The following is a 26,733-nucleotide window of genomic DNA, read 5'->3' on the forward strand; positions in this document are numbered from 1 at the left end:
GGGTCATTCTGCGAAATACAGCTCCCAACCCAGCCCATGCACAAACGGGCTGACCCCCGGGGGCTCGGACTGGCACGTAGATCCCCTGCGCCACACGTGTGGTTCAGGTCGGCAGTTACCCACCGTCTTCAGAATTCTCTCTCCAGGCTGCATGCCCCCAGGAGCGGTCACTAATTCTGTAAATATTTGCTAAGTATTTACTTAATTAACGTCGTCGCAGGCATCAAAGAACAGGCACCATGTATGCCGCAGTCAGGAACCACACTTCAGCAAAGCCCTGTTTTCCTGCCACTGACTGATACTCAGCGTGAGGTATATGAAGCTCTGAGAGCCATAAATGTGAGCGTTTTCATGCCAGTCTCACAAACTTGAGTAGTTACTGCGGAAGAGAGGGGTGTTAAGGAAGTCAAGCCCACCTCTCAGGTGTCCCAGGTGCGCACACAGGTGAGAGTAAAGCGTGGTCAGCTCACAGCACTCGCCCAACACCCGCCACCAAGAGGAGGTTCTCCTGAAACAAGCTACGGGATGTTTTACTTTGGGCACCAAAGTGATCCTTTCCCTTTTAAGTAAAGCTACAATTCTGAAAACATATATACAACCAAGATGTACTTTTAGGAGTCACTTCTGTTGTGTATTCCACTGTAAAATTCTCATTTATATTTCTTCATAATAATTTTAGATGGAAAAAAATTTCTTCAGGTTCTTTCTCTTTTACTTATTATAAGAAAGTCATGTCTAAACGCCTACTTTAAAAAAAAAGAAAACAAACCAAACCAAGCAAGACTAACCTGTCTTGAGGGGCACATCCGGGTGAGAAAACTGCAAGAACAGGCAAGGAGGTTATTCCTAGAACAGTCAGGGCAGTGGTCCCCTTGGTGGGAGGGGCCTGTCCCGGGGGCAGGGCACAGGGGAGGGGTCCTGGGTGTGGCCGGCACAGTTCCATCGCTTCACTGGACAGTGTCCACTTCATTCATTAATCTGTACATTTGATTAATGCAGTTTTTCTGTATCTGTGTTTATTTTATAATAAAAAATATATTTAAACCAACATACTTTTAATTTACCATTGTTTCATCTCTCATAAGAACAAAAGATATGTTAGACAGATGAAAAAAACAATTTTCTTGGCTCAAGGAATTCTAAAACATGGCTCTTGAGAGGAAGCCTTTGCAGGTTTGTATACCTTGTGAGCAGCATGCTTACATCCTAGTTATTTGCACCTGGTCAAAGTAAGACACCCACACAGCTTAGGCTGAGACTCCGGACCACGAGACGGCCTGATCCCAGAGGTTCATCTGAGGGAGACAAGTTCTCTTAAGAGGGAGTGACCCCATGGGGCACCCTCCTGCTGATATTCCAAAGAAAGCTCTGTTTGCTATTACACAACGGCAATGTGGCATTAAACCACCCATTTGATAATTACTCAGCTTTAAGTTTAAGAAAGTTTAGAAAGGAAGACACTTAATGGAAAACCGAATGTAACTGCTGTGCTGTGAATGTTAGTTAATAATCATGGTGTCATTTTAGAACGAGCAGCAGAAGGACCCCTCCCTGCAGGAGCGTGAAGCTGCTCATTCAACAGTCTTGCTACATACAACTTGATTGCTTCCTGTAGTCTGACAATGGGAAAAAATCAAAGGGAAAAATGTATGCACTGAATTTTCTTTACATAAATAAATAAACTAACAGAAATTACTTTGTTTTGCTCTGTGTGCTTATAAATAAACGTTAAAAAGGCAAGAATATGCAAACTGGACTAGACACACAGAGCGCGTCCCGCAGTCCTGCAGGCTCTAAACGTCAGGCATTATTAGTCCCTGCTCACTCCCCTGCTGCTGCCAGAGACCCTCTCCAGAAATCTGGAGGGAATCAGCGATGTCAACAGTCAGGTGCCTACGAGGGACTCCAGTTCCCTTCTCCCTCCCAGGTGAACAAAATGATTTGCAGTCTTCATGCCTAAAAATATTTCTGGTGGCTACATACAAATTTCCACCACTGATACCTAGTGTTACCTACTACAAACTCGGCTCCTATATATTCTCATTTAATAAAAAATTTAAAAACCAACTCGTGACATATAATTTCCATCTTGAAGTTGGAAAACTTCGGCTCAAAAGTCTGCCAAGGCTTTGGGTGATGATGTGTCAATGCAGGTTTGTAACAAAGGTACCACTCGGGGGGGGGGGGGGGGCGGGGGGGAGACTGTGCACGTCGGGGGGCAGGGGGCATATGAGAAATCTGTGAAACTTCCACTCAATTTTGCTGTGAACTTAAAATTGCTCTAAAAATCAGGTCTATTAAAAAGAAAAAGAAGCTCTGCCACAGAACACATAATTCAGAAGTGACAAAGCCAGGACATGAGCCCAGCCCAGATTTGGCCCTCAAGTCGCCTCCCCCTCGGCTGGGAAATCAGCCTGTGGCTCCCCAGACAAGCGCAGTCCACTGTCCACAGCAGTGGAAGTTGCTAAAATTTCGGTCACGCATGGAAAAGATCTCTACATGCTTCTTTGATGAAAAGGTGAATAAAAGCAAGGTACAAAGAAGGCGCGTGGTGCACTAACTGGTTAAAAGAGGAAGACGGTAAACACATGCATTTTTCAAACAACCACCCTGGAGGGTAAACCAAAACCTAAAGGAAAGAACTGCCTCTGGGGGCAGGGGCAGGGGGAGGGGGAGGCGCTGGGAGGGCAGCGCTGGGCTCTGCTTCCTGAGTCTACAGTGTTCAGTCATGTCGCATAGGGAACCTTGTCGATGTGCTTTTGCCACGTAACATAACCTGTTCCCAGAAGTAACACCAGGGGGTGACGGCCATGGGGGCCAAAATTCTGCCCACCGCAAGGTCTTTGTCGGGTAATTCCAATGTCTGCATCATCTCAGCTGTAGCCTGTCTTTTCTCTTGTGAGGTGGTATTTCCCTGGTTCTGTGTAGGCCAGGTAATTTTGGATTATATCCTGGACATTTTAAACACTGTGTTATGAGCCTCTGGCCTTGTTTAAATCCCACAGGGAATATGGCACTTCTCTTTCAGCAGCACGGCCTTGCCGGGTTCAGGCCGCAGCCGGGGTCTCAGCATCAGCTCCACCTTCAGAGGCTCCATCCTCCCTGTGCACCATCACCCAGCTGACAGCCTGGCTCCCGGGCTGTGGTCGACCCCTTAGTTGAGTCCCCACAGCCTCTGGCAAGTGGCACAGGGTCGGCCCCATGCGTGTACAGCTCGGTGTCGAGCCCACAAGTTCACCGGCAACTGTGAGGGGTCACCTCCTGAGCTCCCCCCACCCCACCCCATAGCTCCCTGGCTTACTTCTCAGTCTTCCAGCCAGAGGACTGTGGCTTGTTCCCCTGCTCTGCCGTGCACGTCCTGGGACTGCACCCTTGCTGGGACCAGGCTGCAGGAAAGAGAGTAAAAAGCCCTTGGAGTTTTAGGTGTCTCAGGCCTGGCTGGAGAACAGGGAGAGAGAGAAGAAGAAATGGTGGCTTTCTCCCACTCCCTCTAGAGCCCAAACTGGGTGGCTCCCCCTGCAGCCCTCCCTATCTGCCCCTGGAGCCCACCTCTGGGTTTCGGACACCCTGAAGACGCTGGGGACCGGGGGTGCTGGAGGGAGAACAGGAAGCTCAGTGCTCCTGCGGCAGGCACTTCAGACCCTGGCCTTTGTCTGCCCGCCACCACTTCCTTGCCAGGGTCCTCAGGGCTGCTCCCACAGCTGTCCAGCTTTGTGGCCACAGTCAGCGGGAGAGACAGGGTGGAGGAGGCTCATTCCTTCTTCCCACAAACGGAACTTGGCATCCATGCATTTAAAGCATGTTTGCAGAGGTCATCTTTGAGAGAGGGAAGAGGGCTGATTTTTATTTCCTTCTTTCCTGGCGCCTGTATCTCTTGAATTGCCTACCGTGGTGAACGTGCGCTACTTCTGAAATCAGATGGCTTCCGGGCAGACGACGGCAGGGGTCACCTACAGCCGAGCCCGCTCGCCTTCAAAGAGAGAGCCGGGGTAAGCACCCACGTCTCCTCTAGGTGTTGCGCTTGTTCTTGCTTCTCAAATAGTGCAGTTAAAATAAAAACTAACATCTTAAAACACTCTCTTTAGATCAATTTAAAAAATTGATTTCTTGTTCCGACACTGAGACTTGTTCCCCCCACACTCAGCTTGTGTTAACTATTACCAAGGCAACTGGGATCTGAACGACGCAGGAGGTAAAGTGAATCACGCCCAGTCATTTAAACGGCTGTAAAATAGCCAGCGCTGCTTCCTGCTTCCAGACACATCCCGCCAGCCGCAGGAGGAGGTGCCGTGCACCCTCACCCACGTGCCTCCACGGTGTTGTGTGGTACCAAGCAACGGACCACAGGCTGCCCCTATGCCGGCAGTGTGACTCTAAAGCCATTCTGCCTCGTTTCTGGGCCCCTACCTGGCACCGGCCTGCCAAGGTCCTAAGAAAGGCCCTCAGTGAAGTGCGGCCATGATCACAGCCTTTTGGGAAATTCGAAAACATATTCAAATTGCAATCGACTAACACTGCTGCCCCTTCCACCCCACATCTGTTTCTGTCCCTCCTTCCCTCCACGTCAGGCAGCTCAGGAGAGGACCCAGCTACCAGCACAAGGAGCCAGGGACACCCTTAGTCTGGGCTGAAGCGGAGACGTTTCAGGTGTTCACATTGAGGTGACCACCAGCCTCACAATGCAGCTATGGTTCCCGGAACACCACTGCCAGTCCCGTGTTTGTGTGCTGGAGGGTTATGGAACAAAGGTGCAGGGCCCAGGCCCTGCAGCAACATGAACAGACCCGATGGCACCTGGTGCTGGAAGCGTGTGGGCCCTGGGAAAGGAGCAAGGTTTGAAACTCGGGGAGCCAGACGCACATCTGTGGGAAAATCATCACCAGACTTGTCAAAATGCACGCAGAGTTCGGTACTCAGTAGTCAAAACTACGCTTCTCGCCTGTCAGAAAAAAAAATTTATAATGTAGCAGTATAACTATAAATACACCATTGAATTTTTAACGTTTTTGAATGGAATTGTGCAAAACAGAATTTATCAGAACTCCCGCTTTTCCGAGACATAGCTGTGCTAGAAACAGCAAGTGTGAAACCATGTTTTATGCATCCTAACAATCAATAATAAGATTTCTGATCAGCCACGCTAGAGGAATCACTGGGCTCTTTCTATTCTCTGTCATATGAAGAGACAACTAAAAAGTACCTAGCCAAATGAAAAGTGTTACAGAAGTGTGTCAGATAATTAACAAATATGCTATCTTTCTGGACTGAGTGACGTCTGTACCAGCGGTCAGCTTTTTCAAATCTGTATCTTATTTACTTTGTCTCATTCTAAATAAACATCTGTAAATTAATTTTCAAATTGATTCCTATTTGTAACACTGTATTTGCTTAAAGAGGTCTCCTCCCCCAGATTGGGTAAGTCTCAGGCCCCATAAAAGTTGGCATCTGCCCTTGCCCCAGACGAAATGTGATGAGTTCAAACACTGATTGAGCACCTTGCCTCGGTATCAAGCAAATCTAAGTCCTTAAAGATACGGGAGCCTGTAAGAGGGAGGAAATCCCTCCCATGACAGTGGGAGAAGACAAAGAAGACAGTCTGTTAAAGGGCAGTAAGAGCCGTGTGGAAGTGAAGTGAGGGAGCCTCCAGGAATCTGGTAGGTGGAGAGGGAGGGAGGAGACCTCAGCAAAAAGCGGGTGTCTGCGCATCTGGTCCTCACAACCCCCATCGCACACGTGCTGTCCCATCTCCGGTTTAAGGGACCCCACGTGGCAAGTACACAATGATCTAGAAGGGGAGACCACTGTGGACGTGGCCCTGACCACTGCCTGCCGCAGCAGTGGAAGGCAGGAGGCACGAGGTAACACCGAGGAAGGCAGCGCGGCTAGCCTGGCCAGGACGGCTCTCCGGGATGAAGCAGGAGCTGGGCCCTGCGGGGCGACAGGAGACCAGCTAGACAAGAGCAGCCTGTGCACAGGCAGGGGCTGCTGGGCAAGGCTGAGAGTGGCAGGGGCCCTTAGGATGCCCACGGTGGGCCGGGCTGTGGGGGTCTCGAGGGCCCACCTAAGAGGTCTGGGTGGAATCTCATACCTCCTTCTGTGCTGCAGCTGGGAGAGAGGGAATGAAGAAAGATTTGTCACTGCACCCGACAACGTCAGAGGGCCTTTCTGCTTTTGAATTTTAAAATGACTATAAACCAGAACACCAGCTTAGCGAGAAAACAGTCCTGTGACCCTAAAATAAAACTACTTACATCACTCCACCTTCCCTTCTGATCCTTGCCCACGTCCTCGCACATTTTTACATCCGTATAATTGCTGTGTACAAACTACTTCGCCTTTTTGGTTAAGACGTGTTTTTGAACATATTTCCATGGATCAAAATGGTTCAAATTTTGCTGGGAAGGAAGGATAGGAAGGAGATTGCCAGAGCATGTCTGCTGGCTGAGGAGTATTCTACCCCTCTGACATGCAGAGTTTATGTATCAAAGTTTGTTTTCAAAATCAAACTGGGATTCCAAAATCAAAATCTTTATCACATACGGCTAGCTGCTCTCCAAAAAGATTAGACGAATTTACAGAATCACCAGAAACCCACCAAACACCGGCCTCTATCATATTAAGCTTTGTGGAACCCCCTCACCTTTTTGGCACCCTGTTGCCAAGGTAAAACCTGGAATTGACACATATGCTACCGTGCAATCATGCTCTACACACGGGATCTCAGAGAGCACCACCAGAGTGACCTCGGCGCAACATCCAGCTTTACAGGGGGGTTTCCCTGCACCTAACGCCAAGCCGTGTGCAGGAAGCTCACGACCCACTGAGCAAATGAGGAGGTGGCAGGCTTATACGAAAGCGGGTGAAGAAAAAACAGGAACAAACCTGAAAGGGCAAAAGCAGCAGCAACAAACACCTGTTACCGTCTCAGGATAGAGGAGGTGCTGGTGTGACTAGAGGCAGGAGTGTTTGGAAAGGAGTAGAACAGAATTCCTTGGGGCCCAGAGGATTTAAAAGAGCTTGCATGGAATTACCCATGCATCCACCTTTGCTTTGTCAATCCAGTGCATATCCTTCCCTCCAAGCAGGATAATTCTGCTTAAATACTGCGTACTTCTCTCTCTACTGTCTACCCAGATCATTCTTCCACCTGGTAATATAATGGCTAACACTTGTCAAGCACTTACTGTGTCCCAGGCATCTAGCTAATAGCGTTTCCACTGATGTTTAACCCTCACAACAAGTCTATGAGACAGGTAAGCTGTAACCTCATTTACTGATAGGGAACCTGAGGCAGAGATAGATGAATGTATCAAATAAACTTCCCTTTTGGGAAAGGATGCCCATGCATGTAAATGAGCCAGCAAACTTCTGCAGCTCCTGTCAGCGTCTGGTCCAAACAGCTCAGTGTGAACTGCTCACAGAGAATCTGCAACAAAGCAGGAGCACCAGGGAAGCAGGGCCAGGGTGTGACCCTAAACCGGTCACCCCGCTCCTCTGCTTCCAGACGGGGCCTGGGCACGTCTCCTCTGAAGATTTTGAGAGAACCAAATAAAATAACGCGCATGAAGCGCTTCACAACCCTTCCCAAAGAGCTATGTCTGTAGTGTACAGGAACTCATAAAAAACTTTCAAAAAACAGCAGATACAGACAATGAACATTAGATGTGGCCTACCAGCAAAGGTCACTCCATGCCTGCTGACCTCAAATGTCCTCTCCCATCTCTGTGGCAGGAGAAAACTGCACACTGTCCACACACAAGCAGCCCGCTGGTCCAACGCTCCTGACACCCATCAAGCACCTCCGCAGTCCTCCGCCGGAAGCGCCCTCACAGACGTGAGCAAAGGTACAGAGAAGAGCCACCCTGCGATGTAAATCTTCCCATCCTTTCACTGTGGACTGACATTATTTCCTTCAATGCACCTTGTGTGAATTTGTTTTTCACGGCAATTACTGACCAGCACACGAAAGGCCACCAGAGGCTGCAGCCACCATAGTAAACGGAAACGGGGGCATATTCCAGCCCCAGCTTTCACCGTCTGCCTTTAGAAGTCTCCCCACTGTCTGAGGAGCCGTTCTACACTTCATGGAGTAAAAACATTAACACCTGAGCTTCCCTGGTGGCGCAGTGGTTGAGAGTCCGCCTGCCGATGCAGGAGCCAGGGGTTCGTGCCCCGGTCCGGGAAGATCCCACATGCCGCGGAGCGGCTGGACCCGTCAGCCATGGCCGCTGAGCCTGCGCGTCAGGAGTCTGTGCTCCGCAACGGGAGAGGCCACAACAGTGAGAGGCCCGCGTACCGCAAAAAAAACCAAAAACCAAAACAAAAACATTAACACCTAATACCGATTCCCGGCGTTAAGATACAATCTAAGGAAAGGCCAAAAAGGGCGTGGTCTCAGGCGGCGCGAGCTTCCACCTGTGGCTCTGCCGGGGCCTCCGCGCGGGACCCTCCCCGCCCACCCCCGGCGCCTCCGCGCGGGACCCTCCCGCCCACCCCGGGCCTCCAGCGGGCAGGCTCCCCACACACGGCCCTCCCCGCACGGGGCCTGCCGCCCTAAGTAAGGCCTTCTGAGCCCGGGTGTGGACTCCTCTGGCCTCCCGCCGTCCGGAGGCGCCCGCCCTGCCCTGGGCTTCGGCCCACGGCCTCCGCTGCCCACCCCCGAGGCGCAGCCCGGCCCCTGCCTGACCGGGGCCCCGCTGCCCCGCTGCCCCGCGCGCTCACCAGCCGCCAAGCCCGCGCTGTCGCCTGCAGCGCCCTTCAAATCCCTCGTCTGCTCCGCCCGCTTGCGACCGCCCGTAGGCCGCCCCCGCGCCGCGCGCCCAGTCCCTACCCCCCGCCCAGGGCTCCGCCCCCGCCCCCGCGGACGCGCCGCCGATTGGCCTGCGGACTCTGGGGCGGGGCCTCCGCGGCCGCGGCCTAGAAGCGCGGCACAGAATTCTGATTGGTGAATGGACCGGAGGAGGCAGGGCGAGAGGGCAAGCGCGGAGTCCAATGCAATTCAGCAGCTATTCGGCTGGCAGGGCGGCGCGGGGTCCTGGGCGGGGCGCGGTTCCGGCTCGGGGAGGGGCGGGGCGCCGGCTCTGGGGGGGCGGGGCGTCGGCTCTGAGAGCAAGGTCCGGCTCGGAGGGCGGGGCGCGGTGCTGGCGCGACCATCTGCTGGCTCCCTCCACCCCCGCCCCTGGCTGCCAGCTTTCCGGTTACCTGCTCCACCCACCAATTGCGATCCTCCTGGGGCTACTGGTGTCGTGGCCTACGGGCACCGATAGCCCCGTGAGGATGTGCTGAGGAGGAAACGGGCCGTGCTGGCGAGGCCCGAGGCCCTTCCAGGCTTCACGGTCCTCCTCTAGCCTCGTGGCCCCCGCCCGGAAATGGAAACGTGACACCACGTCTGGAGCCCCCAGGCCCGCGACTAGCAGCAGCACACGCCCCTTCTTCGAAGAGGTTCAGTGAACTTCTACGCATCCTTCAAGACCCGGTTCAATTTGCCCTGGTCCTGGCCCCCGCCGCAGTCCCCGCGCCTCCCGGGGCAGACCAGGAGCGCGCCCGCGAGCCCCCGCGCGTCTGTCTAGGGAGTAAACCGAGGATGGACCCGGACCCATCTAGGAGGGGACTCCTAGGTTTCTGGCCACCGGATCAAGACCCCGACCCCTTACGTTTCCCAAAGGAAGCAGGAACAGCCGCTCCCCGCGGGGCAGCTTCGGATTCGAGGCTCAGAAGGGCACTCCTGTCCCCAGTCGCTCCCTCCCGAGCTTTTCCTCTAACTGGCCCCCAGCGACACCACCGGCAGCCCCGATGTCAGAACCCAGGCGCTGTTCTCGCTGCTCCCAGGGTGGCACACACCCCTCGGCACGGAACCCCGACAGGTGAGCAGCGCCAGTGGGGACCCCGCAGGGGGGAAGCCTGGTCAGAGGCTGCGGGGTGTATGCTGGAGGGCCTGAGGCAGAGGTGCAGGACCTGGGGGAGGGAGGAACCTGGAAAGAAGGAACCAGAGACAGGGCTCTAGGCAGACACTGAGAAAGAAGGGGCCCTGGGGTGGTCAGTGGAGTGGGCAGAGGGCCGGCCAGCCACCCAGATCAGGCTTACAGTCCAGGTTTTCAATATTTCTTCTAATAAGTTAGTAGTTGTTACTACAGTGAATGAGATCCTTCCCCACATTTTCTATTTAGTGGGCAGACATCACTGAACTCTCACTAGTGGTCATTTTTATCATTCACTTTAAGTAGATGATCAGATTCCCCTGTAACTTTCCAATCTTTATGGCTTGCTCTTTTGGGCTGGGATCACCAATACAGAGTTGTTGGGTACAGATGCTGGTGCAAATAATTCCTCCTGATTTTTAAAAAAATTTACTTATTTTTGGCTGCATTGGGTCTTCGTTGCTGTGCGCAGGCTTTCTCTAGTTGCGGTGAGTGGGGGCTACTCTTCCTTGCGGTGCCGCGGGCTTCTCATTGCGGTGGCTTCTCATTGCGGTGGCTTCTCGTTGCAGAGCACGGGCTCTAGGACACGTGGGCTTCAGTAGTTGTGACTTGTGGGCTCTAGAGTACAGGCTCAGGAGTTGTGGCGCACGGGATTAGTTGCTCTGTGGCATGTGGGATCTTCCTGGACCAGGGTTCGAACCTGTGTCCCCCGCACTGGCAGGCGGATTCTTAACTACTGTGCCACCAGGGAAGCCCCCTCTGGATTTTTATACACAGAAAACGCAGGGTTTTCTCTGAATCTTTCCCAGAAAACCTTACACCTTTACCTCGTTAAGAGCCAATAATGAGAACTACTCACTTAATATCTAAACAATAGTGCTTTATTGGTAAAAGGTTAGTTTCAATGGATACAAAATTGCTGTGTAAAATAAGTTTTCAAAATACATTTTTATAGGTAAAGCTTATATCTTAGTAAAAGGGCAATTATCTATTAGCAAAAGTATTTAGATTTGGGCAGCAAAACAAAAGGGAATTTAAAAGTCTTACAGTGTAGGTCCACCCACACCCCCATAACCATTAGGTGGCAGCTAGCACTAAGTAGTAGTTTTACTATATAGAGCTTACACCTACTACTTTTCAAGTGCTGCCACACCCCACCCCTTTTTAAAAACAGCTTTTACTAGCATAGTTAATAAATGACATAATAACTCAAATAACTAGCCTTGCATGGAGGGGCCCTAAGGTCATGGAACACTTTTTCTTGGTAAAAACTGCACAATGTGCCTAAACCTATAGCTCTTGACCATTTGCAATTACCCAACAGTGAAAGGGCAAAGTCAGGAGAACACCCAGTGATTTTCTGTAGTACACCTTTGTAACTAATATATTTCAACCATCTCATTTTCTTTTCTGTCTGTTGAATACAAAACCCCCTCCTCGTCCTTGGAGTAATAAGCATTTTCTCCATTTTAACCCCTCTTGTTCTAGCAAAATGAGAAAACTGAACCAGCACCTGCTCCCTCCAGATCTTCTTTCATCTGTCACTTTTTGGAGACCAATTTCCCCACGTCAGCAGCAATGCTGGATAAAAGCCAACCCCAAGAGCATCAGCGCCCCTTTGAGTGCACGACAAGGAGACCAGCTACAAGGACAGGGAAGGGCCAAGGCCACAGGGCATAGGAAACCAACCAGATGCGGCTTCAAATGGCGGCACCCGTCAGCCAGCCCACGGTGCAGACCTGAAATAGCCTTCATTCTCACACGATACATGGAAGGAAATGACAGTGGCTGAAAAAGGACTAGACAGCCTGCACACACAAAAAGATTACTGCTATTTGCCTGAAAACCATTCAGGAAAGCATCAGTTAAAGGGACACCAAATCAGGAAAACCTGGCAGGCATTTTGGGCCCCACGGGGCTGAGGCCTCGGGGCTACCCACCCGAGGACCCTTATTTTCACTGCTGAGGCACGTCTCCTATACCTGCAGTTAGAGAAAACACATTAAAGTGCAGTATAAAAATACAAAAAGGCTGGTTTCTGCACAGACCAACTGTTAATTTTCCTTAAAAAGTTATTTTTTAATTTAGTTGAATAAAAATAGTTTATTGACTCTAATTGTGTAGGTAAGAATCTTAGTTGCAACATGAAAACTGCAGCTCATGTATACTTTGATTTTTCACGGCAAACTCTACAGAAAGTGGCTTGTGGCGAGTTCTCTGCATAGACCCAAGAATCCAAACACTTGTTAAAAAATTCACCCCTAAAAGCCTGTTTTTAAAAAAGCTATTTAAGTATAAACATGTATCTCACTGGGTAATTCTGTTTCGTTTGGTAAACAGATAAATGTGCAGATGGACCAACAGTATTGAGTTATAGCAGCAGAACTGGTTTTAGGTGTTGTGCTCAAACAAAGCAAGACAGCTAACCAGGTGCCATGACTTGGTGAGAAATGGCCTTGTACCAGGGCAGCTCTCATCTTTCTGTGTCACTAGGTCCATGTCTCTGCTACTCAGGAACATTCTGGGAAATCTGAATGTTCTAGAAATAAATCATGATTAGTCGGTTAGGCCAGCCAAATCAAATTCAACTATTAACTATACATGCTGACTGGTCCCTGGGAATCAATTCTAACATTAGTGGTCAGTTAAGGTGGACAAAAAATGGAAATGGAAAGTTAACCTCACAAAATGTAAAGTATAACATAATGAAATATAAATGTTAAAGTACTTCATACAAAATAACACATCAAAAGTTTTTAAAAAATTAAATTCTCAGGCACAGGTACTGTAAAATGTGGATAGGCACCCCTCCAACAGTCTTGAAAACACGCAGCTGTGTTACTTGTCAGAATGTTATCTTGCAAAGTGTTTTCTGGAAAAACAAAACACAACACATTTAAATGGGAGTGATGCACTGCCTGCTGCTTGGACCACTGGTAGCATTATTTTCCTGTGTAACAACAAGCGGCACAAACTGAGAAGGTGGGTTCTGAGGACCACAGAGTTGACTAAAATCAAAACGTCACTTATGAAGCTCTTGGAAATCAGGAGTACTGCAAAACTGAAAAGTATACAGAAATGCAGATTAATTTTATGTATCAAAAGTAGAATTCTCGTAATTCCATAAAGTTTTAAAGAGAAGCAGCAAGATCAGAGAGTGAGCTAACATCTATTGCTCCCTCCTGCCTCAAATGAGCCCCACCCCTCAGGAGTCCGTTTCTCTGCCATCATTTCCCATCAGGCAGCAAACCTGCCCAGGCAGGACTGCCCTGTGCGGCCAGGAGGTCCATCAGTTGACAAGTGACGTGACCACAGGCAGGTAATTTTAAACCCTTGCACAGCGTCCATGTCCTCACTGGGCAAGTGCAAACTCAGCACATGCGTCCATGTCCTCACTGGGCAAGTGCGAACTCAGCACGTGCCCTCAGGACCTTCCTAAGGTTTCAACGTGATGACGAAAGAAAAGCAACCAACTCTGACCCAGGTGGGGTTCTCTGGATGCTCCCTTTAAAAGCAACTGGTTACACTGTACATGTGTATCTGTGTCTTTCTGTGCATGTATTTCACAACTAAAACCTTTCCCAATAAGCCGCAAAGGGGCAGGGCCTTTGTTTTGGTGACCAATGCCCCCAGCCTGCCCGCCCCGCCCCACGTCCTTCATCACCTGTCCGTGTTGTGGAAGACTTCTGACAGGTGCCCGACCTCCGGGCCCCTTACCTCCCATCTCATTGGTCCTGCAATGTGTCAGCTCAGCCTGCAGTCACTCAGGCCGTCCCATCGCCTCCTGAGGGACTGCATCGACGCTCCCATGCCCTACAATCAGGTCCATATCCCAGCTCTGTGCCAGCTCGAACTCCGACTGGCCCCACTCCGCTCTTCCACGGAGCAGGCTTGCCTCCGCCCCCACCCATGTAACTCTTCATTCTCTGGTCCTCATGTGACTTCACCTCTCCCTCCTTCCTCTTGGAGGTATGGAAGCAGCCACTGGACAGCTCTGAGTGTCCCCCTGTCCACAGGGTACAGGGGAGCGGACATTTGCCTTTTCCTAGTCTCCCTTCAAGCAGGGAGGCCGGCATACACCCGGCCACACAGCCACACGAGCCACTGATCCCCAGCGGCTGGAGCAGAGCTGTGGTGAGGAGCAGCAAGGTCACCCTGGCCTGCCTGGCATACTTCTCCCTCCCTTGACCCCATCTCTACTTTTAGTTGGCCTAAGCTGTTCCGGTAACACTTTGAAGAGATGTTTTCAGCTTTAATAAATTTCAAACTGTACGATCAATAAAAGCTACTTTAATATACAGTTTTCTTCTACTGCTGTGAGACAATAAAAATAGATCCTAGTCTCTGCCCCCAGCCCTGGCACACAGCCCCTAAAACCCTTTCATTTGCTAAGTGGTCAGAGCACCAGGTGCACCTCTTGTCCTGATACTTGGTCCTTGACCTCTGTTCCTGACACAGGGCTCCTGAAACCCATCTACCTTCCCTGATTTTGTGCTAATAAGGGAACTCTGTGGGTTGGTCACCAGAAAGACCAAGCCATGATGAGAAGCTTGTCATTTCCAGCCCTGTCCCCCACCCTCCAGAAAGGGGAGAGAAGCAGGAAATGGAGTTAATGACTGATCATACCTATTCGAGGAAGCCTCCTTTAAAATCCCCAAAGCAAGGGTCTGGAGAGCTTCTGGGTTGGTGAATCCATCCAAACCGGGAAGGTGATACACCCAAACTCCTCAGGGACAGAGGCTCCTGCACTAGGGACTCTCTCGGACCTCACTCGCCCTGTGGGTTTCTGCATCTGGCTATTCACATCTGTTCTTTATTATATCCTTTAATAAATGTGACCTAGTAAGCAAAACGTTTCTCTGAGTTCTGTGAGCCGCTCTAGCAAATTACTGAACCCACGGTGGGGTGGGCACCTCTGATCTCTAGGCGGTCAGTCAGAAGCACTGGTGACAACCTGGATTTTGGACTGGCATCTAAATTGTGGGACTGAGCCCTCGACCTGTGGGGTCTGACAGCATCTCCAGGTAGATGGTGTCAGAACTGAGACTGCAGGACCCCCAGCTGGTGTTGTGGAGCACTGCTCGGTGCAGGGGAACCTCCACACATTTGGTCACCGGGAGTGAGGGCACTCTGCGTGGAAGGAGACATACAAGAAACGAGCACACAGCAGGGAAGAACAGTGTTTTTCCCTACATAGGAAGGGGAAATAGTTTTTCCATTACAATTGTTACTCACACTTATAAGCTTAGAAAACACGAGAACCCTTTACGAAACAGGAAGCGTGGAGCAGCTTCCGTTTTGAGGGGCAACCTCTATCCTTTCGGGTGGACACGTGCCTGCTCTCCAGGCCTGGTCGTTACCTCACACGTGGTGCCCGTGGACCGCGCTGTCGCCATCCCCACCCTGCATCTGCAGCTGCATCTGCGCCTGCATCCGGGCAATCATCTCCTGCATACGGCGGAGCTGCGGACACAAGATGGACACACCGTTGGTTCTCGGGCTCTGCTGTCCCCAAGCAGGCTTTACGGGGGTCCTGTGATTGCTAGTACTTCAACGTCTGTGCTCTCCCAAAACATGACCATGAGTTAACATACAAAAAACTCTTACAAACCAGTAAAAGGACCAATGGCTCAACAGAAAACTGAGCAAACGATAATAATAGACAATTCAAATAAAAAATAAAAATTATCAAGAAACAGAAGAAATAAGAAAGACAACATGAGACAGTTTTTGATCTAAAAAGGTAGGAAGGAGTTGCCACTACCCAGTGGGGAATGTGCACTAAAGGGGAGTGACGGGCCCAGCTACTTTGGGTGATTCAAATGGTGAATCTTCACCCTCCTGCATCCCCATCACTTTTTAAAAAAAATTTGTTTCATTTATTCTATTTTATTTTATTTATTTATTTATTTATTCTATTTTATTTTATTTTTAAAAAAGAAATATCTTTTTTAAACATCTTTATTGGAGTGTAATTGCTTTACAATGGTATGTTAGTTTCTGCTTTACAACAAAGTGAATCAGCTATGCATATACATATCCCCATATCCCCACCCTCTTGTATCTCCCTCCCACCCTCCCTATCCCACCCCTCTAGGTGTTACAACAAAGCACCAAGCTGATCTCTCTGCGCTACGCGTCTGCTTCCCACTAGCTATCGGTTTTACATTTGTTAAGGCATATATGTACATGCCACTCCTACACTTTGTCCCAGCTTACCTTTCCCCCTCCCCATGTTCTCAAGTCCATTCTCTAGTAGGTCTGTGTCTTTATTCCTGTCCTGCCCCTAGGTTCTTCATAACCATTTTTTTTTTTAGATTCCATATATATGTGTTGGCATATGGTATTTGTTTTTCTCTTTCTGACTTCACTCTGTATGACAGACTCTAGGTCCGTCCACCTCACTACAAATAACTCCATTTCGGTTTTTTTTTATGGCTGAGTAATATTCCATTGTATATATGTGCCACATCTTCTTTATCCATTCATCTGTCGATGGACACTTAGGTTGCTTTCATGTCCTGGCTATTGTAAATAGATGAGAATTACTACTCCAGATTTCTTTTGATTTCCATTTGCATGGAATATCTTTTTCCATCCCTTCACTTTCAGTCTGTATGTGTCCCTAGGTCTGAAGTGGGTCTCTTGTAGACAACATATATACGGATCTTGTTTTTGTATCCATTCAGCCAGTCTACGTCTTCTGGTAGGAGCATTTCATCCATTGGCATTTAAGGTAATTATCGATATGTCTGTTCCTATTACCATTTTCTTAATTGTTTTGGGTTTGTTATTGTACGTCTTTTCCTTCTCTTGTGTTTCCTGCCTAGAGAAGTTCCTTTAGCATTTGTTGTAAAGCTGGTTTGGTGGTGAACTCTCTTAGCTTTTGCTTGTCAGTAAAGGGTTTAATTTCTCTGTCGAATCTGAATGAGATCCTTGCTGGGTAATCTTGGTTGTAGGTTTTTCCCTTTCATCACTTTCAACACGTCTTGTCACTCCCTTCTGGCTTGCAGAGTTTCTGCTGAATGATCTGCTGTTAACCTTATGGGGATTCCCTTGTATGTTATTTGTTGTTTTTCCCTTGCTGCTTTTAATATTTTTTTCTTTGCATTTAATTTTTGATAGTTTGACTAATATGTGTCTTAGCATGTTTCTCCTTGGATTTATCCTGTATGGGACTCTCTGTGCTTCCTGGACTTGACTATTTCCTTTCCCATATTAGGGAAGTTTTTCAATATCTCTTCAAATATTTTCTCAGTCCCTTTCTTTTTCTCCTCTTCTTCTGGGACCCGTATAATTCGAATGTTGGTGCATTTAATGTCCCAGAGGTCTCTGAGACTGTCCTCAATTCTTCTCATTTTTTTTTCTTTACTCTGCAGTAGTTATTTTCACTATTTTCTCTTCCAAGTCACTTATCCATTCTTCTGCCTCAGTTATTCTGCTACTGATTCCTTGTAGAGAATTTTTAATTTCATTTCTTGTGTTGTTCGTCATTGTTTGTTTGCTGTTTAGTTCTCCTAGGCCCTCATTAAACGTTTCTTGTATTTTCTCCATTCTACTTCCAAGATTTTGGATCATCTTTACTATCATTACTCTGAATTCTTTTTCAGATAGACTGCCTATTTCCTCTTCATTTGTTAGGTGTGGTGGGTTTTTACCTTGCTCCTTCATATGCTGTGTTTCTCTGTCTTCTCATTTTGCTTAACTTACTGTGTTTGGGGTCTCCGTTTCGCAGGCTGCAGGTTCGCAGTTCCTGTTGTTTTTGGTGTCTGCCCCCAGCGGGTAAGGCTGGTTCAGTGGGTTGTGTAGGCTTCCTGGTGGAGGGGACTAGTGCCTGTGTTCTGGTGGATGAGGCTGGATCTTTTCTTTCTGGTGGGCAGGACCGTGTCCAGTGGTGTGTTTTGGGGTGTCTGTGGACTTACTGTGATTTTAGGCAGCTTCTCTGCTAATGGGTGGGGTTGTGTTCCTGTCTTGCTAGTTGTTTGGCATGGGGCGTCCCAGCACTGCAGCTTGCTGGTCGTTGAGTGGAGCTGGGTCTTAATGTTGAGATGGAGATCTCTGGGAGAGCTTTTGCTGTCTGATATCACGTGGAGCCGGGAGGTTTCTGGTGGACCAACGTCCTGAACTCGACTCTCCCACCTCAGAGGCACAGGCCTGACACCCGGCCAGAGCACCGAGACCCTGTCAGCCTCACTGCTTTTGGGAAGTCTGAGGTCTTCTGACAGCGTTCAGTAGGTGTTCTGTAGGAGTTGTTCTTCCACATGTAGATGTATTTCTGATGTATTTGTGGGGAGGAAGGTGATCTCCACGTCTTACTCCTCTGCCATCTTGAAGGTCTCACCCCATCACTTTTTATCACTATGGTTTCTCTCCGTTTAGAAAGGCCTCTAGGCAAGTGTTGTAAAAGATTTACCTCAATTTTCTTCAGGTAACTTTTGTGATTATGTTTTTAACATTTAAATATTTGATCCACAGTGAATTAATTTGGCCAAAGTGTTTTATTTTTGTTTCCAAAAGGCTGGCCTGTTTTCTTATTATTTACTCAACATGCCTCAATTCCACCACTTTAACAGGTCTCAGCACCACCTTTACCTCAGAGCACATTTCCATACTTCTGATCTATTCCCAGACCTGCATTTACTTATTATTAATTTTTAAAAATTTATTTATTTTCTTTATATTTGGCTGCACAGGGGGGTCTTCGTTGTGGTGCTCGGGCTTCTCACTGTGGTGGCTTCTCTTGTTGCAGAGCACGGGCTCTAGGCGCATGGGCTTCAGTAGTTGTGGCACACGGGCTCAGTAGTTGTGGCTCGCGAGCTCTGGAGCACAGGCTCGGTAGTTGTGGCGCACGGGTTTAGTTGCTCCGCGGCATGTGGGATCTTCCCAGACAGGGCTCAAACCCATGTTCCCTGCGCTGGCAGGCAGATTCTCAACCACTGCGCCACCAGGGAAGCCCCGACCTGCATTTAATCAGCCTAACCCGCCTGTACCAAACTCTGGACGACCACCGTTTGATGTTTCCGTAACCAGTAAAGCAAGCCTCTTTTCGTTAGTCTGCTTTTTATAGAGCTTCCTGTGTTTCCCAATGCTTAGCCTTCAAGACAAATGGAATTACTTCAAGTTCTCGCTAAAACGAAGAACTCAGCAAACACACAACTCTGTGGGAACTGAGTTAGAGACAGCTGTGATCCTCACACTGAGCATCCTACCTACAAAGCTTTGTGTCTATTCAAATTTTGAAAGCAGTTTTCAGTAGAGCTTTTTCTAGTTTATTCCCCTATATAAGCCCTACTACGTATTTCTTTCGTTTTTATTAATGATGCTGAATGAGCTTCTTTCATTATATTTTCATTGTCTATATATGGGAAAACTGCTGATTTTTAAACATCTTACAAAAACCAGTCATGTTACTGAATTCTCACTATTTCCAACTTTTCCCACTATTGGGTTATTGCTGTTGGGTATTAAATAATATATGTAAACCAATTTATACACTTATGTATATATATACATATTATCATGTGCATATATATATATATAACAGATTAGTTATATATAACATGTTCCTTTTCAAAAAAAACAAGAAAAAAAACTATATGAACTACAAATAATATTTTTAGGTATTCACTAAACAGTAGACTCAAAAACAGAAAAAGTACTTTTCCACTTACTTCAGCTTCCTTTTCCAGCAAGATCTGGTCTTTATTCATGTCCTCATTTTCCACTTTTCTAAGAGGTGAAAGAAACTACAATTATAATATTACGACAAATATAGTTGGTCATTTCTGACAACAGATGCTCAAAGTAATATTTCACTTTATATTTCTGAGAAATATATCTATTGAAAATTGCATAAATTTATCATTTTTCTGATTAACGACATGAATAAGAAAAGAAAACGATGAAAAATGGAATACGAAATGGAAAATTCAAGACCTCTTTCTTACTCTAAGCTGGGGGGTGGCACTTTCGACTTTACCCCCAAAACAGTAGGTATTATCTGAAGAATACTCTCCTAAGATAAGTTATGAACAAACACTACAACAGTCGTACTTAAAAAAGGAACAGGATGTGAGTGTCCAAGTGGAGAAGCCGGCGCAGGAGGCCCTCTGAGCCCTTTAAGACGCGGCTCCACATGGGCCCACTCCCTTGGTACCACAACCTGGCTGTATTCCTCAGGCTGGGATGTTCTCGCTGCCTCTAAATCCCTTCTTCACATCTGGTCCCCAAATCAGTAACACCATAAAGCAGACTCTAAAGTGTACCTCATACGTATGTACGAAGGACCTTGTGTTGAAACAGGATCCAACACAAGTCTTTGGCCTTTCCATCTAGAGCTGTCCTTGATATGCAACGGTTAAAGATACCTTTTAACAGGCACAACAAAAAAACCCCACCCCAAACAAAGACAGACCCCAACCCCATGATTTGATTAAATTAGCAACAAGTATCTCCCAATCGCTTCTGAGTAGGAAACCAAATGGTGATGCTTAGTGGTCAAGGCTGAGCTGGACACACAGAGGAGAGGGGGACAGCATGACTCGAGGTGACCAAATATGGACCGAGGGGACAGCATGACTTGGGGCAACAACCTGCCGCCTCTTTTGAGTCTCTCGGATCGGAAGTTTTCATAGTGAAGGTCCTGGGTCACCTCTTGGAGATCCTGCATGTGAGTGCTGAAAGAGAAAAGGATGCACCAGGGCTATGCCATTCGCGTGGAAAAAACACCCAATGAGGGACACAGAACACACACCAGGAACTAAGACCCCAGATTACTTGGTAAACAGTACACAAAGTTGCTGGAATTTCGGGATAAGGGAATGAGGCTGTGGAAACATCTACAGAGGCGCATCTCTTTGCTACCACGATAAACAACGCACAGACACACCCAGCTGGGCCACAGGGTCTCCGCCACAAGCACCACCCCTTGAGTGAGATCACCACAGTGGACAGAAGGAGAGGCACAGAGGCTTTAGGAGATTGTTTAGGTAAACAGTGTCTGAAACAGAGCACACTTTTCTGAAAGAACTTACGAAAAACAAGCAATTCAAACATTTGTGACTCCTTAAGCTTAACGTGTATGTCACAAAGAGCCTATTAGTGTCACCTGTGGAGAAAACCATAAATCAAAGTACTTATCTTCTGGATAAGACAGAAACAGCACTTTGCATCTTCTAATCATCTTGGAAAACACTCATAGCTTCGGCCCAGCTTTTTCAGATACTTAACCACTCAGCTCTGAGACAGGATCATGACAGCCAAGGGCCTGTCCCTGGAGGGCCTGGGTGCACTTTCACACCTGACATGGTGACTGAATTACATCTGACATAACTTGAATGCCAACTTTAATGGTATTTTTAGTGATTTTAATTCACCAAAAATTCCTAAACCAAGTGAGACCTACGTGGCCTGTAGAGCAATTTTCAGTTCTTCAAAATTTATCTGGACCAGCCGTTCTTTGATCTCAGAATTCTGATGAAAGAGGGGTTAGATTTTAGCAACACTCTTTCTGTTAGCCTCTTTATTCAAGGGCAACAGCAATGCATGTTTGTTACTAAATGTACAATTTATTTTTAGAGGAAAAAAGTCTGTTTTTGTAGTCAGGTCTGTTCTAGCTGCTAAAAACCGACTGGAGAACCTCAAGGCTAACCGGGGCCACCTCGTGTGAGAGCCTGAGGGCTGATGGGCACGCTGCACTTCAGCAGTGGCTGGAGAAGGCTCTCAGGGTCCCAAGCAGCGAAGCTGTCCATTTCCTCACCAGAGCAAGAGGTGTCCTGTGCGTGGTGCAGCCACACCACAGGTGAGGTCTAGTCTACTTTTAGCATCAAAAAGGTCTTTGAGATTAGGAAGGAGAGTGTATTAAGCTACAGGCCCCAGGTGGAAGAGGCTAGTCTGCTACAGTCCCAGAGAGCGGAGGGCCTTCTGCATCAAGCCGGGATAGCCCTGCTGCAGGAGCACAACGGAGCCGGTGTGGCTCGCAGGCCCCACGCACACCCCCCACGCGAAAGCTCTGCTCTCCAAGCCGGTGGGAACGCACACGCGTCTTACATGAGCATCGTCCTCAGTTTCAGGAAGTCGTTGTGCTCTGGGTTCTCCACCTCCACTACGCCCCACGGGTAGAGGCGGCCTCTGACTTTCTTGCCTTTGGCTTCAATCAGCTGATTGGATCCAACCACAGAGAATGGGATACTGGCCTAGAAAGAGACACACGGGGTAGACTGGCTCCACACAGGGAACCCCAACTTTCACTGCAGACACAGGAACGTCAGCACAGAATGAGCACGCTGCTGCCAACTACGAGGCTCACTTGGAAAACCAACGGTACACATATTTTACTTGCAAGTGGCAGTTCTTTTCCACGTGGGACAAACTGTAGGAAATCAAACTAAACCTGCAGTAAGATTTCTAAGCCTCAGGTAACAGCTATGCCAGAATATCTTTAGAGCAGAACTACCACTGTGACCAAATCTACCTGGCAACCTCAGAGGCCAAGCCTTCTAAGACTGTGTGCTTTGCCAGCTCTTTCCATTTTAAATGCACTGACTACGGGAAAAAGGAGTTAGTTACACTGTGTACTTGGAGACAAAGCTCCTACCTTGAGAAGTCTAGTCTGCTCCTTAAAATCTTCATCTTCATCTGACTCTGCATCAGGTAAGTGATAGATTTTGATGTTATGTTCTTCAATTTCATCCAGAATCTGAAAGAAACACCAAACCAGGAGCAACTGTAGGAAACTGCATACTATTTCAGTCAAGTCTAATGCATCATATTAGAAGTATGTCGGAATTATCCAAATGTCAATAATCCTATTGATTAAAATCATTTTCAAATGATTTTACAAACTGCTAAAAAGGTATTCATGCTTGCACTGAGGGACCCTCTGTCCAGAGTAACAACAACAACGTATCACCACCTTCACTGCACAAAGCAGCAGACTAACGACAGTCCCAGTACAGCAGGTAAAAGCAGACCACACCACAACCAGCCTCCGGAAGGAGTCCTGCAGGTAGAGAAGGGAGATGCGTCCAGAGGGAACATCTCCTCAAAGGCATGGAGGGGAGGACACAAGGGTTGTGTCTTGGGAATTACAAGAAATCCAGAATGGCTGGAAGGTTAAGACATCCAGTTGGACAGGACAAAGAAACAACTGAGGTGGACAGTTCCCTGAATGCCACCAGGTGAGGGACCTAGGGGTGTGGATTTTATTCAACAGGAAACAAGTGGTCAGCAGTGTAATCTCACAGTCTCAACTATCAACCAAGTAGTAGAGTAGCCTAGAGGGAAAGGGAAACTGGGCTGGAGTTGAGGTAAGCAGGCACTCACCACCAGCCCCAGTGTCTAAGCAGCAGCCCCAAGCCCCCAGTGTCGGTGCTCCATCAGACACGAGGTTGGGGCTCTGCTTCTACCCTCACGCCAGAGTCTGGACCACCCAGGGAAGGGAGAGCACAAGCAAGTAAGCAGGAAGCACCCCTACTTCAAACCTGCTCCCCAGTTTTCTCCTCCTTAATGTGACCTGAAGGGCCCTGCGTGGTCAAAGATCTTGGACGAACCCCCTGTCCGCACTAAGTTGGGGTTTAAGAGAAGGCCCTCCTCCCCGCACCCTCTCCCCCTCACAAGCTGGCCCTAGTCTGTTCCTAACTGCTTGTTCCCCAACGAGATGGAGAAGCTGAGCGGTGAGCGTGACCCTGCCCTGCCTGCTCCCCACTCCGCAGCAAGAAAGTGATGGATCAAAAATAATCACACCTCCTCACTGTGGGTGACTGCAGAGCTACGGGGCCATTCTGAGAGACAGGGAGATGGGCAGATGTTCTTAGACTGTGAAGGAGGAGCACACCCACAGGTACAAGGAAGAAACCGGATAAGGAGAGGGACCGCCAAGGCCCACGATTTCAATTCCTTTCAGCCTTTGAAATCGAGCCTGAAGAATTTTGGACACAGGATCAGAGATGGGTATAAAGCCTCCTAACCCTGACAGCTGCCCCTCCTACCTGTCCGAAATTTAATGTAACATCCTATAAAAGGTGAAGTTCCCTTAAGTGTAAATTGCCAAGACACTTATTGTCAAGCATAGAAACGCCTAAGCTTTCAGGAACTCTTCCAAGGGCCTGTATACTTCCTCAAACACTGGCAGACACGTGAGACAATAAAGGAAAGGGCTGACAAACACAAGTCCGTATTAGTTTAAAGCTCCGCTTACAGCAGAAGATTCAAGAGAGACATGAGGTAACACAAAAGTCCAACTAGGTGAAGTAATCTGCAGCGCGACAGTCAATGCCTAAAAATACACGAGTATCTGTGAGTCAATAAAAATGCAGTGAAGAGCAGCAAGCTCTAAAACCCCAGAGAACACGGCAACGGGCTCCAAGCACCGTGACAGAAACTCGCACCAGCAACCAGGCAGACGCAAACTGCAATGAGGTGCCGTTTCCCGTCTCTCAGGAAGGACCCTAAACACGCCGGGAGCACATCCAGAGCTGCTCCAGGGCCGCAGAGGAGCAAAAGCTCACACTCTGCTTTGGGGGCTGCGAACGGCTACAAACCTGTTTTGAGGGAAACGCAGCCCTCCTTCAAAAACATAAACGCACCTCAGTCCCTTTCTAAGAATTCGTCTGACTTACACAGTTGTGAGACGACAGAGGCGCACCGACGCTGACAGCACGGACATCAGCAAGGCCCGCTCTGTGCCAGCCAGGCAGGGACTGTCCGAACCCCCCGCCCCGCCCCCACCTGCCCCCACCCCGGCCCGGGGAGCCCAGCACGCACCCTCTTCTTCAGGCGCTCCCGCTCCTTCAGCGTGAGCGTGTCGGCTTTCGCGATGACAGGCACAATGTTCACCTTGTTGTGTATCGCCTTCATAAACGCAACATCCAAGGGCTTAAGTCTAAAAGTCATGTTTAAGGGAAGAATAAGGAGATCACACTGAACATTTTTCTCTCAAAATTACCCCAATTCTTATAATAAAATATGCAGTTTGGAGGAAAGTTGGAAACCCACATAGTAAACACGAAATCTTAATCTACACACCAGGTTTCCATGGTAAATGCTTACTTACCCGTGTCCGAAGGGGGAAATAAAGTAAAAGCAACAGTGCACCCTGTTATCGATGATGTGCCGTCTGTTCAGACCGCTCTCATCATGCAGGTACCGTTCAAACTGCTCATCGATGTAGGAGATGATTGTCTTAAAGCTGAGAGAAACACAAACACGAGTAATCACGGGATACAAGAGGCAGCTGTCCCAAACTTCAAAGGCAAAACGCGCTGTTCTATCCCCTGCCTCTCCAGCAGGTGTGATTTAATAATTCAACTGTAAGATGGGGACAGAAAACCGACTCTTAGGTTTGGCAAGATGGAGGCTTTCGGAAACTGTGCTAAGAATCATTTCCGTAAGTGCTGAAGGTCAAAAGCCGGGATGGGATAGGTTACAAAGAGGCTGAGCTGACTGACTGAAGACAGTCGGGGCAGAGTGGGAGCAGAACACGGGAGCTAAGGGGTGCCTGCGAAAGGAAGGGAGAAACCCCCGGTGAAGGAGAAAGACGCAAGAGAGCCCTCTCCTCCTTCCTTCCCTCTTCTCATCAGTGCTGGAAAGTTGGTGCTTTATGCTTACGGGGATTAGAACCAGGGGAGTCTGTACAACGAAGGCGGATTCTCTGCAAGGTACAGGGGACAGACTGCTCTTACATTCTACTTCTGGATTTCTTTACTTGTGCAAATGGTGCAACAAGCAGCCAGTTACAGACACTAGCTCTGGAGCAAGTCTCTTAAGAGATTTCATCTTCTTGAATATGGAAAAGAGAAAAGCTATACTACCATATCTTGTCCACTGGCCATGGTCCAAATCAAGGTGCTTTATTTATTCTAGCATTTGCTGTATGGTTGGCTTTGTGATATCAGATCTCACTAGAACGCTCTTACAGAAAAAAATACTCATTCCCTGTGAAATTCCTCATTTAAAATGCCGTAATTAAAATGATTTAAATTGTCTCATTGTTTTATTATACACAGCTACTCCAAACCCAGCAATCAGTCATCAACATTACAGACTGAAATATGCAGAAACAAACGTAAGCAGGCACACGGCTTCGTCACTGGCGGGGCTCTGGGGCACGTACCAATCCCTGCAGTTGATGGCGTCCCCGTAGCCTGGTGTGTCCACCACGGTCAGCCGCAGCTTGACCCCTCGCTCTTCAATCTCAACAGTTGATGCCTCAATTTGGACAGTTCTTTCAATTTTCTCTAAGAAAAAGAAGAAGCAAACTTAATAAGAGAACGTACCTTAAAATAGAGCCAGTTTGCAAAAATGAGAAATTACCTGTTACTTTCTTTTTATTAAACAAATGACTCAGAAGTTCACTATCTCTCTTTAAGGACAGTTCTCAGAAGGTAACATGAGGACTGTGTAAAAACGACCCAGAGTCAGCAAAGGAAACATCACAGCTAAGATTAAAGGGCTGCTTGGGAGTTGAAAATTATAATTTCTGATTCCCGGGACAAAAAGAACAATTAATGAATTCATTTAAAAACTGTCCAAGGGCTGCAGTCATGTTGTGGTGGCCCAAGTCCCAGACTGATGTATGCACAGTTCATTCACTCAACAGCCTCACGAAGCCCAGTGTCCAGTGCTGGACGCTAACACTTAGGGGAAGAGGTCCGATGACACCTATGCCCACAGAAATCTGTGTATGCCGGTTTTTTCATGAGAACACTGATCCTCCCATCAAACATACAACATAGGCAGGAACTATTACACTTTGTAGACAAAGAAAACAAGCTTGGAGAAGATGGACCATGGTACATGGTCTGAGTGTGTATAATCG

At 48.2% G+C, this 26,733-nt stretch overlaps 2 protein-coding genes across 14 annotated transcripts in view; both read right to left on the bottom strand.

Moving 5' to 3' along the window:
- The window catches only part of FARP2 (FERM, ARH/RhoGEF and pleckstrin domain protein 2), a 91,865-nt gene extending 83,077 nt beyond the window's left edge, over window positions 1–8,788 (bottom strand). For all 9 annotated transcript variants that reach the window (XR_003793836.1, XR_003793837.1, XM_029224624.1 and 6 more), the window contains exon 1: window positions 8,722–8,788. The gene's annotated coding sequence lies outside the window, so the exon portion shown is untranslated. The remainder of the gene's footprint in view (window positions 1–8,721) is intronic.
- Window positions 8,789–10,788: 2,000 nt separating this feature from the next.
- Window positions 10,789–26,733, bottom strand: part of SEPTIN2 (septin 2) — a 34,112-nt gene continuing 18,167 nt past the window's right edge. For 2 of the 5 annotated variants that reach the window (XM_029225525.1, XM_029225524.1), the window contains exons 5-13: window positions 26,029–26,152; window positions 24,970–25,104; window positions 24,681–24,798; window positions 22,513–22,614; window positions 21,966–22,111; window positions 20,510–20,593; window positions 19,589–19,646; window positions 15,254–15,380; window positions 10,789–12,789 (exon numbers count right to left, since the gene is read on the bottom strand). In XM_029225525.1, coding sequence (XP_029081358.1) covers window positions 15,279–15,380; window positions 19,589–19,646; window positions 20,510–20,593; window positions 21,966–22,111; window positions 22,513–22,614; window positions 24,681–24,798; window positions 24,970–25,104; window positions 26,029–26,152 — 869 coding nt within the window. In that variant the 3' untranslated portion in view covers window positions 10,789–12,789; window positions 15,254–15,278. The other 3 variants (XM_029225521.1, XM_029225522.1, XM_029225526.1) reach the window with 2 other exon arrangements.

This window comes from Monodon monoceros, unplaced genomic scaffold (genome assembly GCF_005190385.1).
Source record: "Monodon monoceros isolate NGI ecotype Baffin Bay Population unplaced genomic scaffold, NGI_Narwhal_1 Super_Scaffold_16, whole genome shotgun sequence".
In the NCBI taxonomy this organism is placed as follows: domain Eukaryota; kingdom Metazoa; phylum Chordata; class Mammalia; order Artiodactyla; family Monodontidae; genus Monodon; species Monodon monoceros.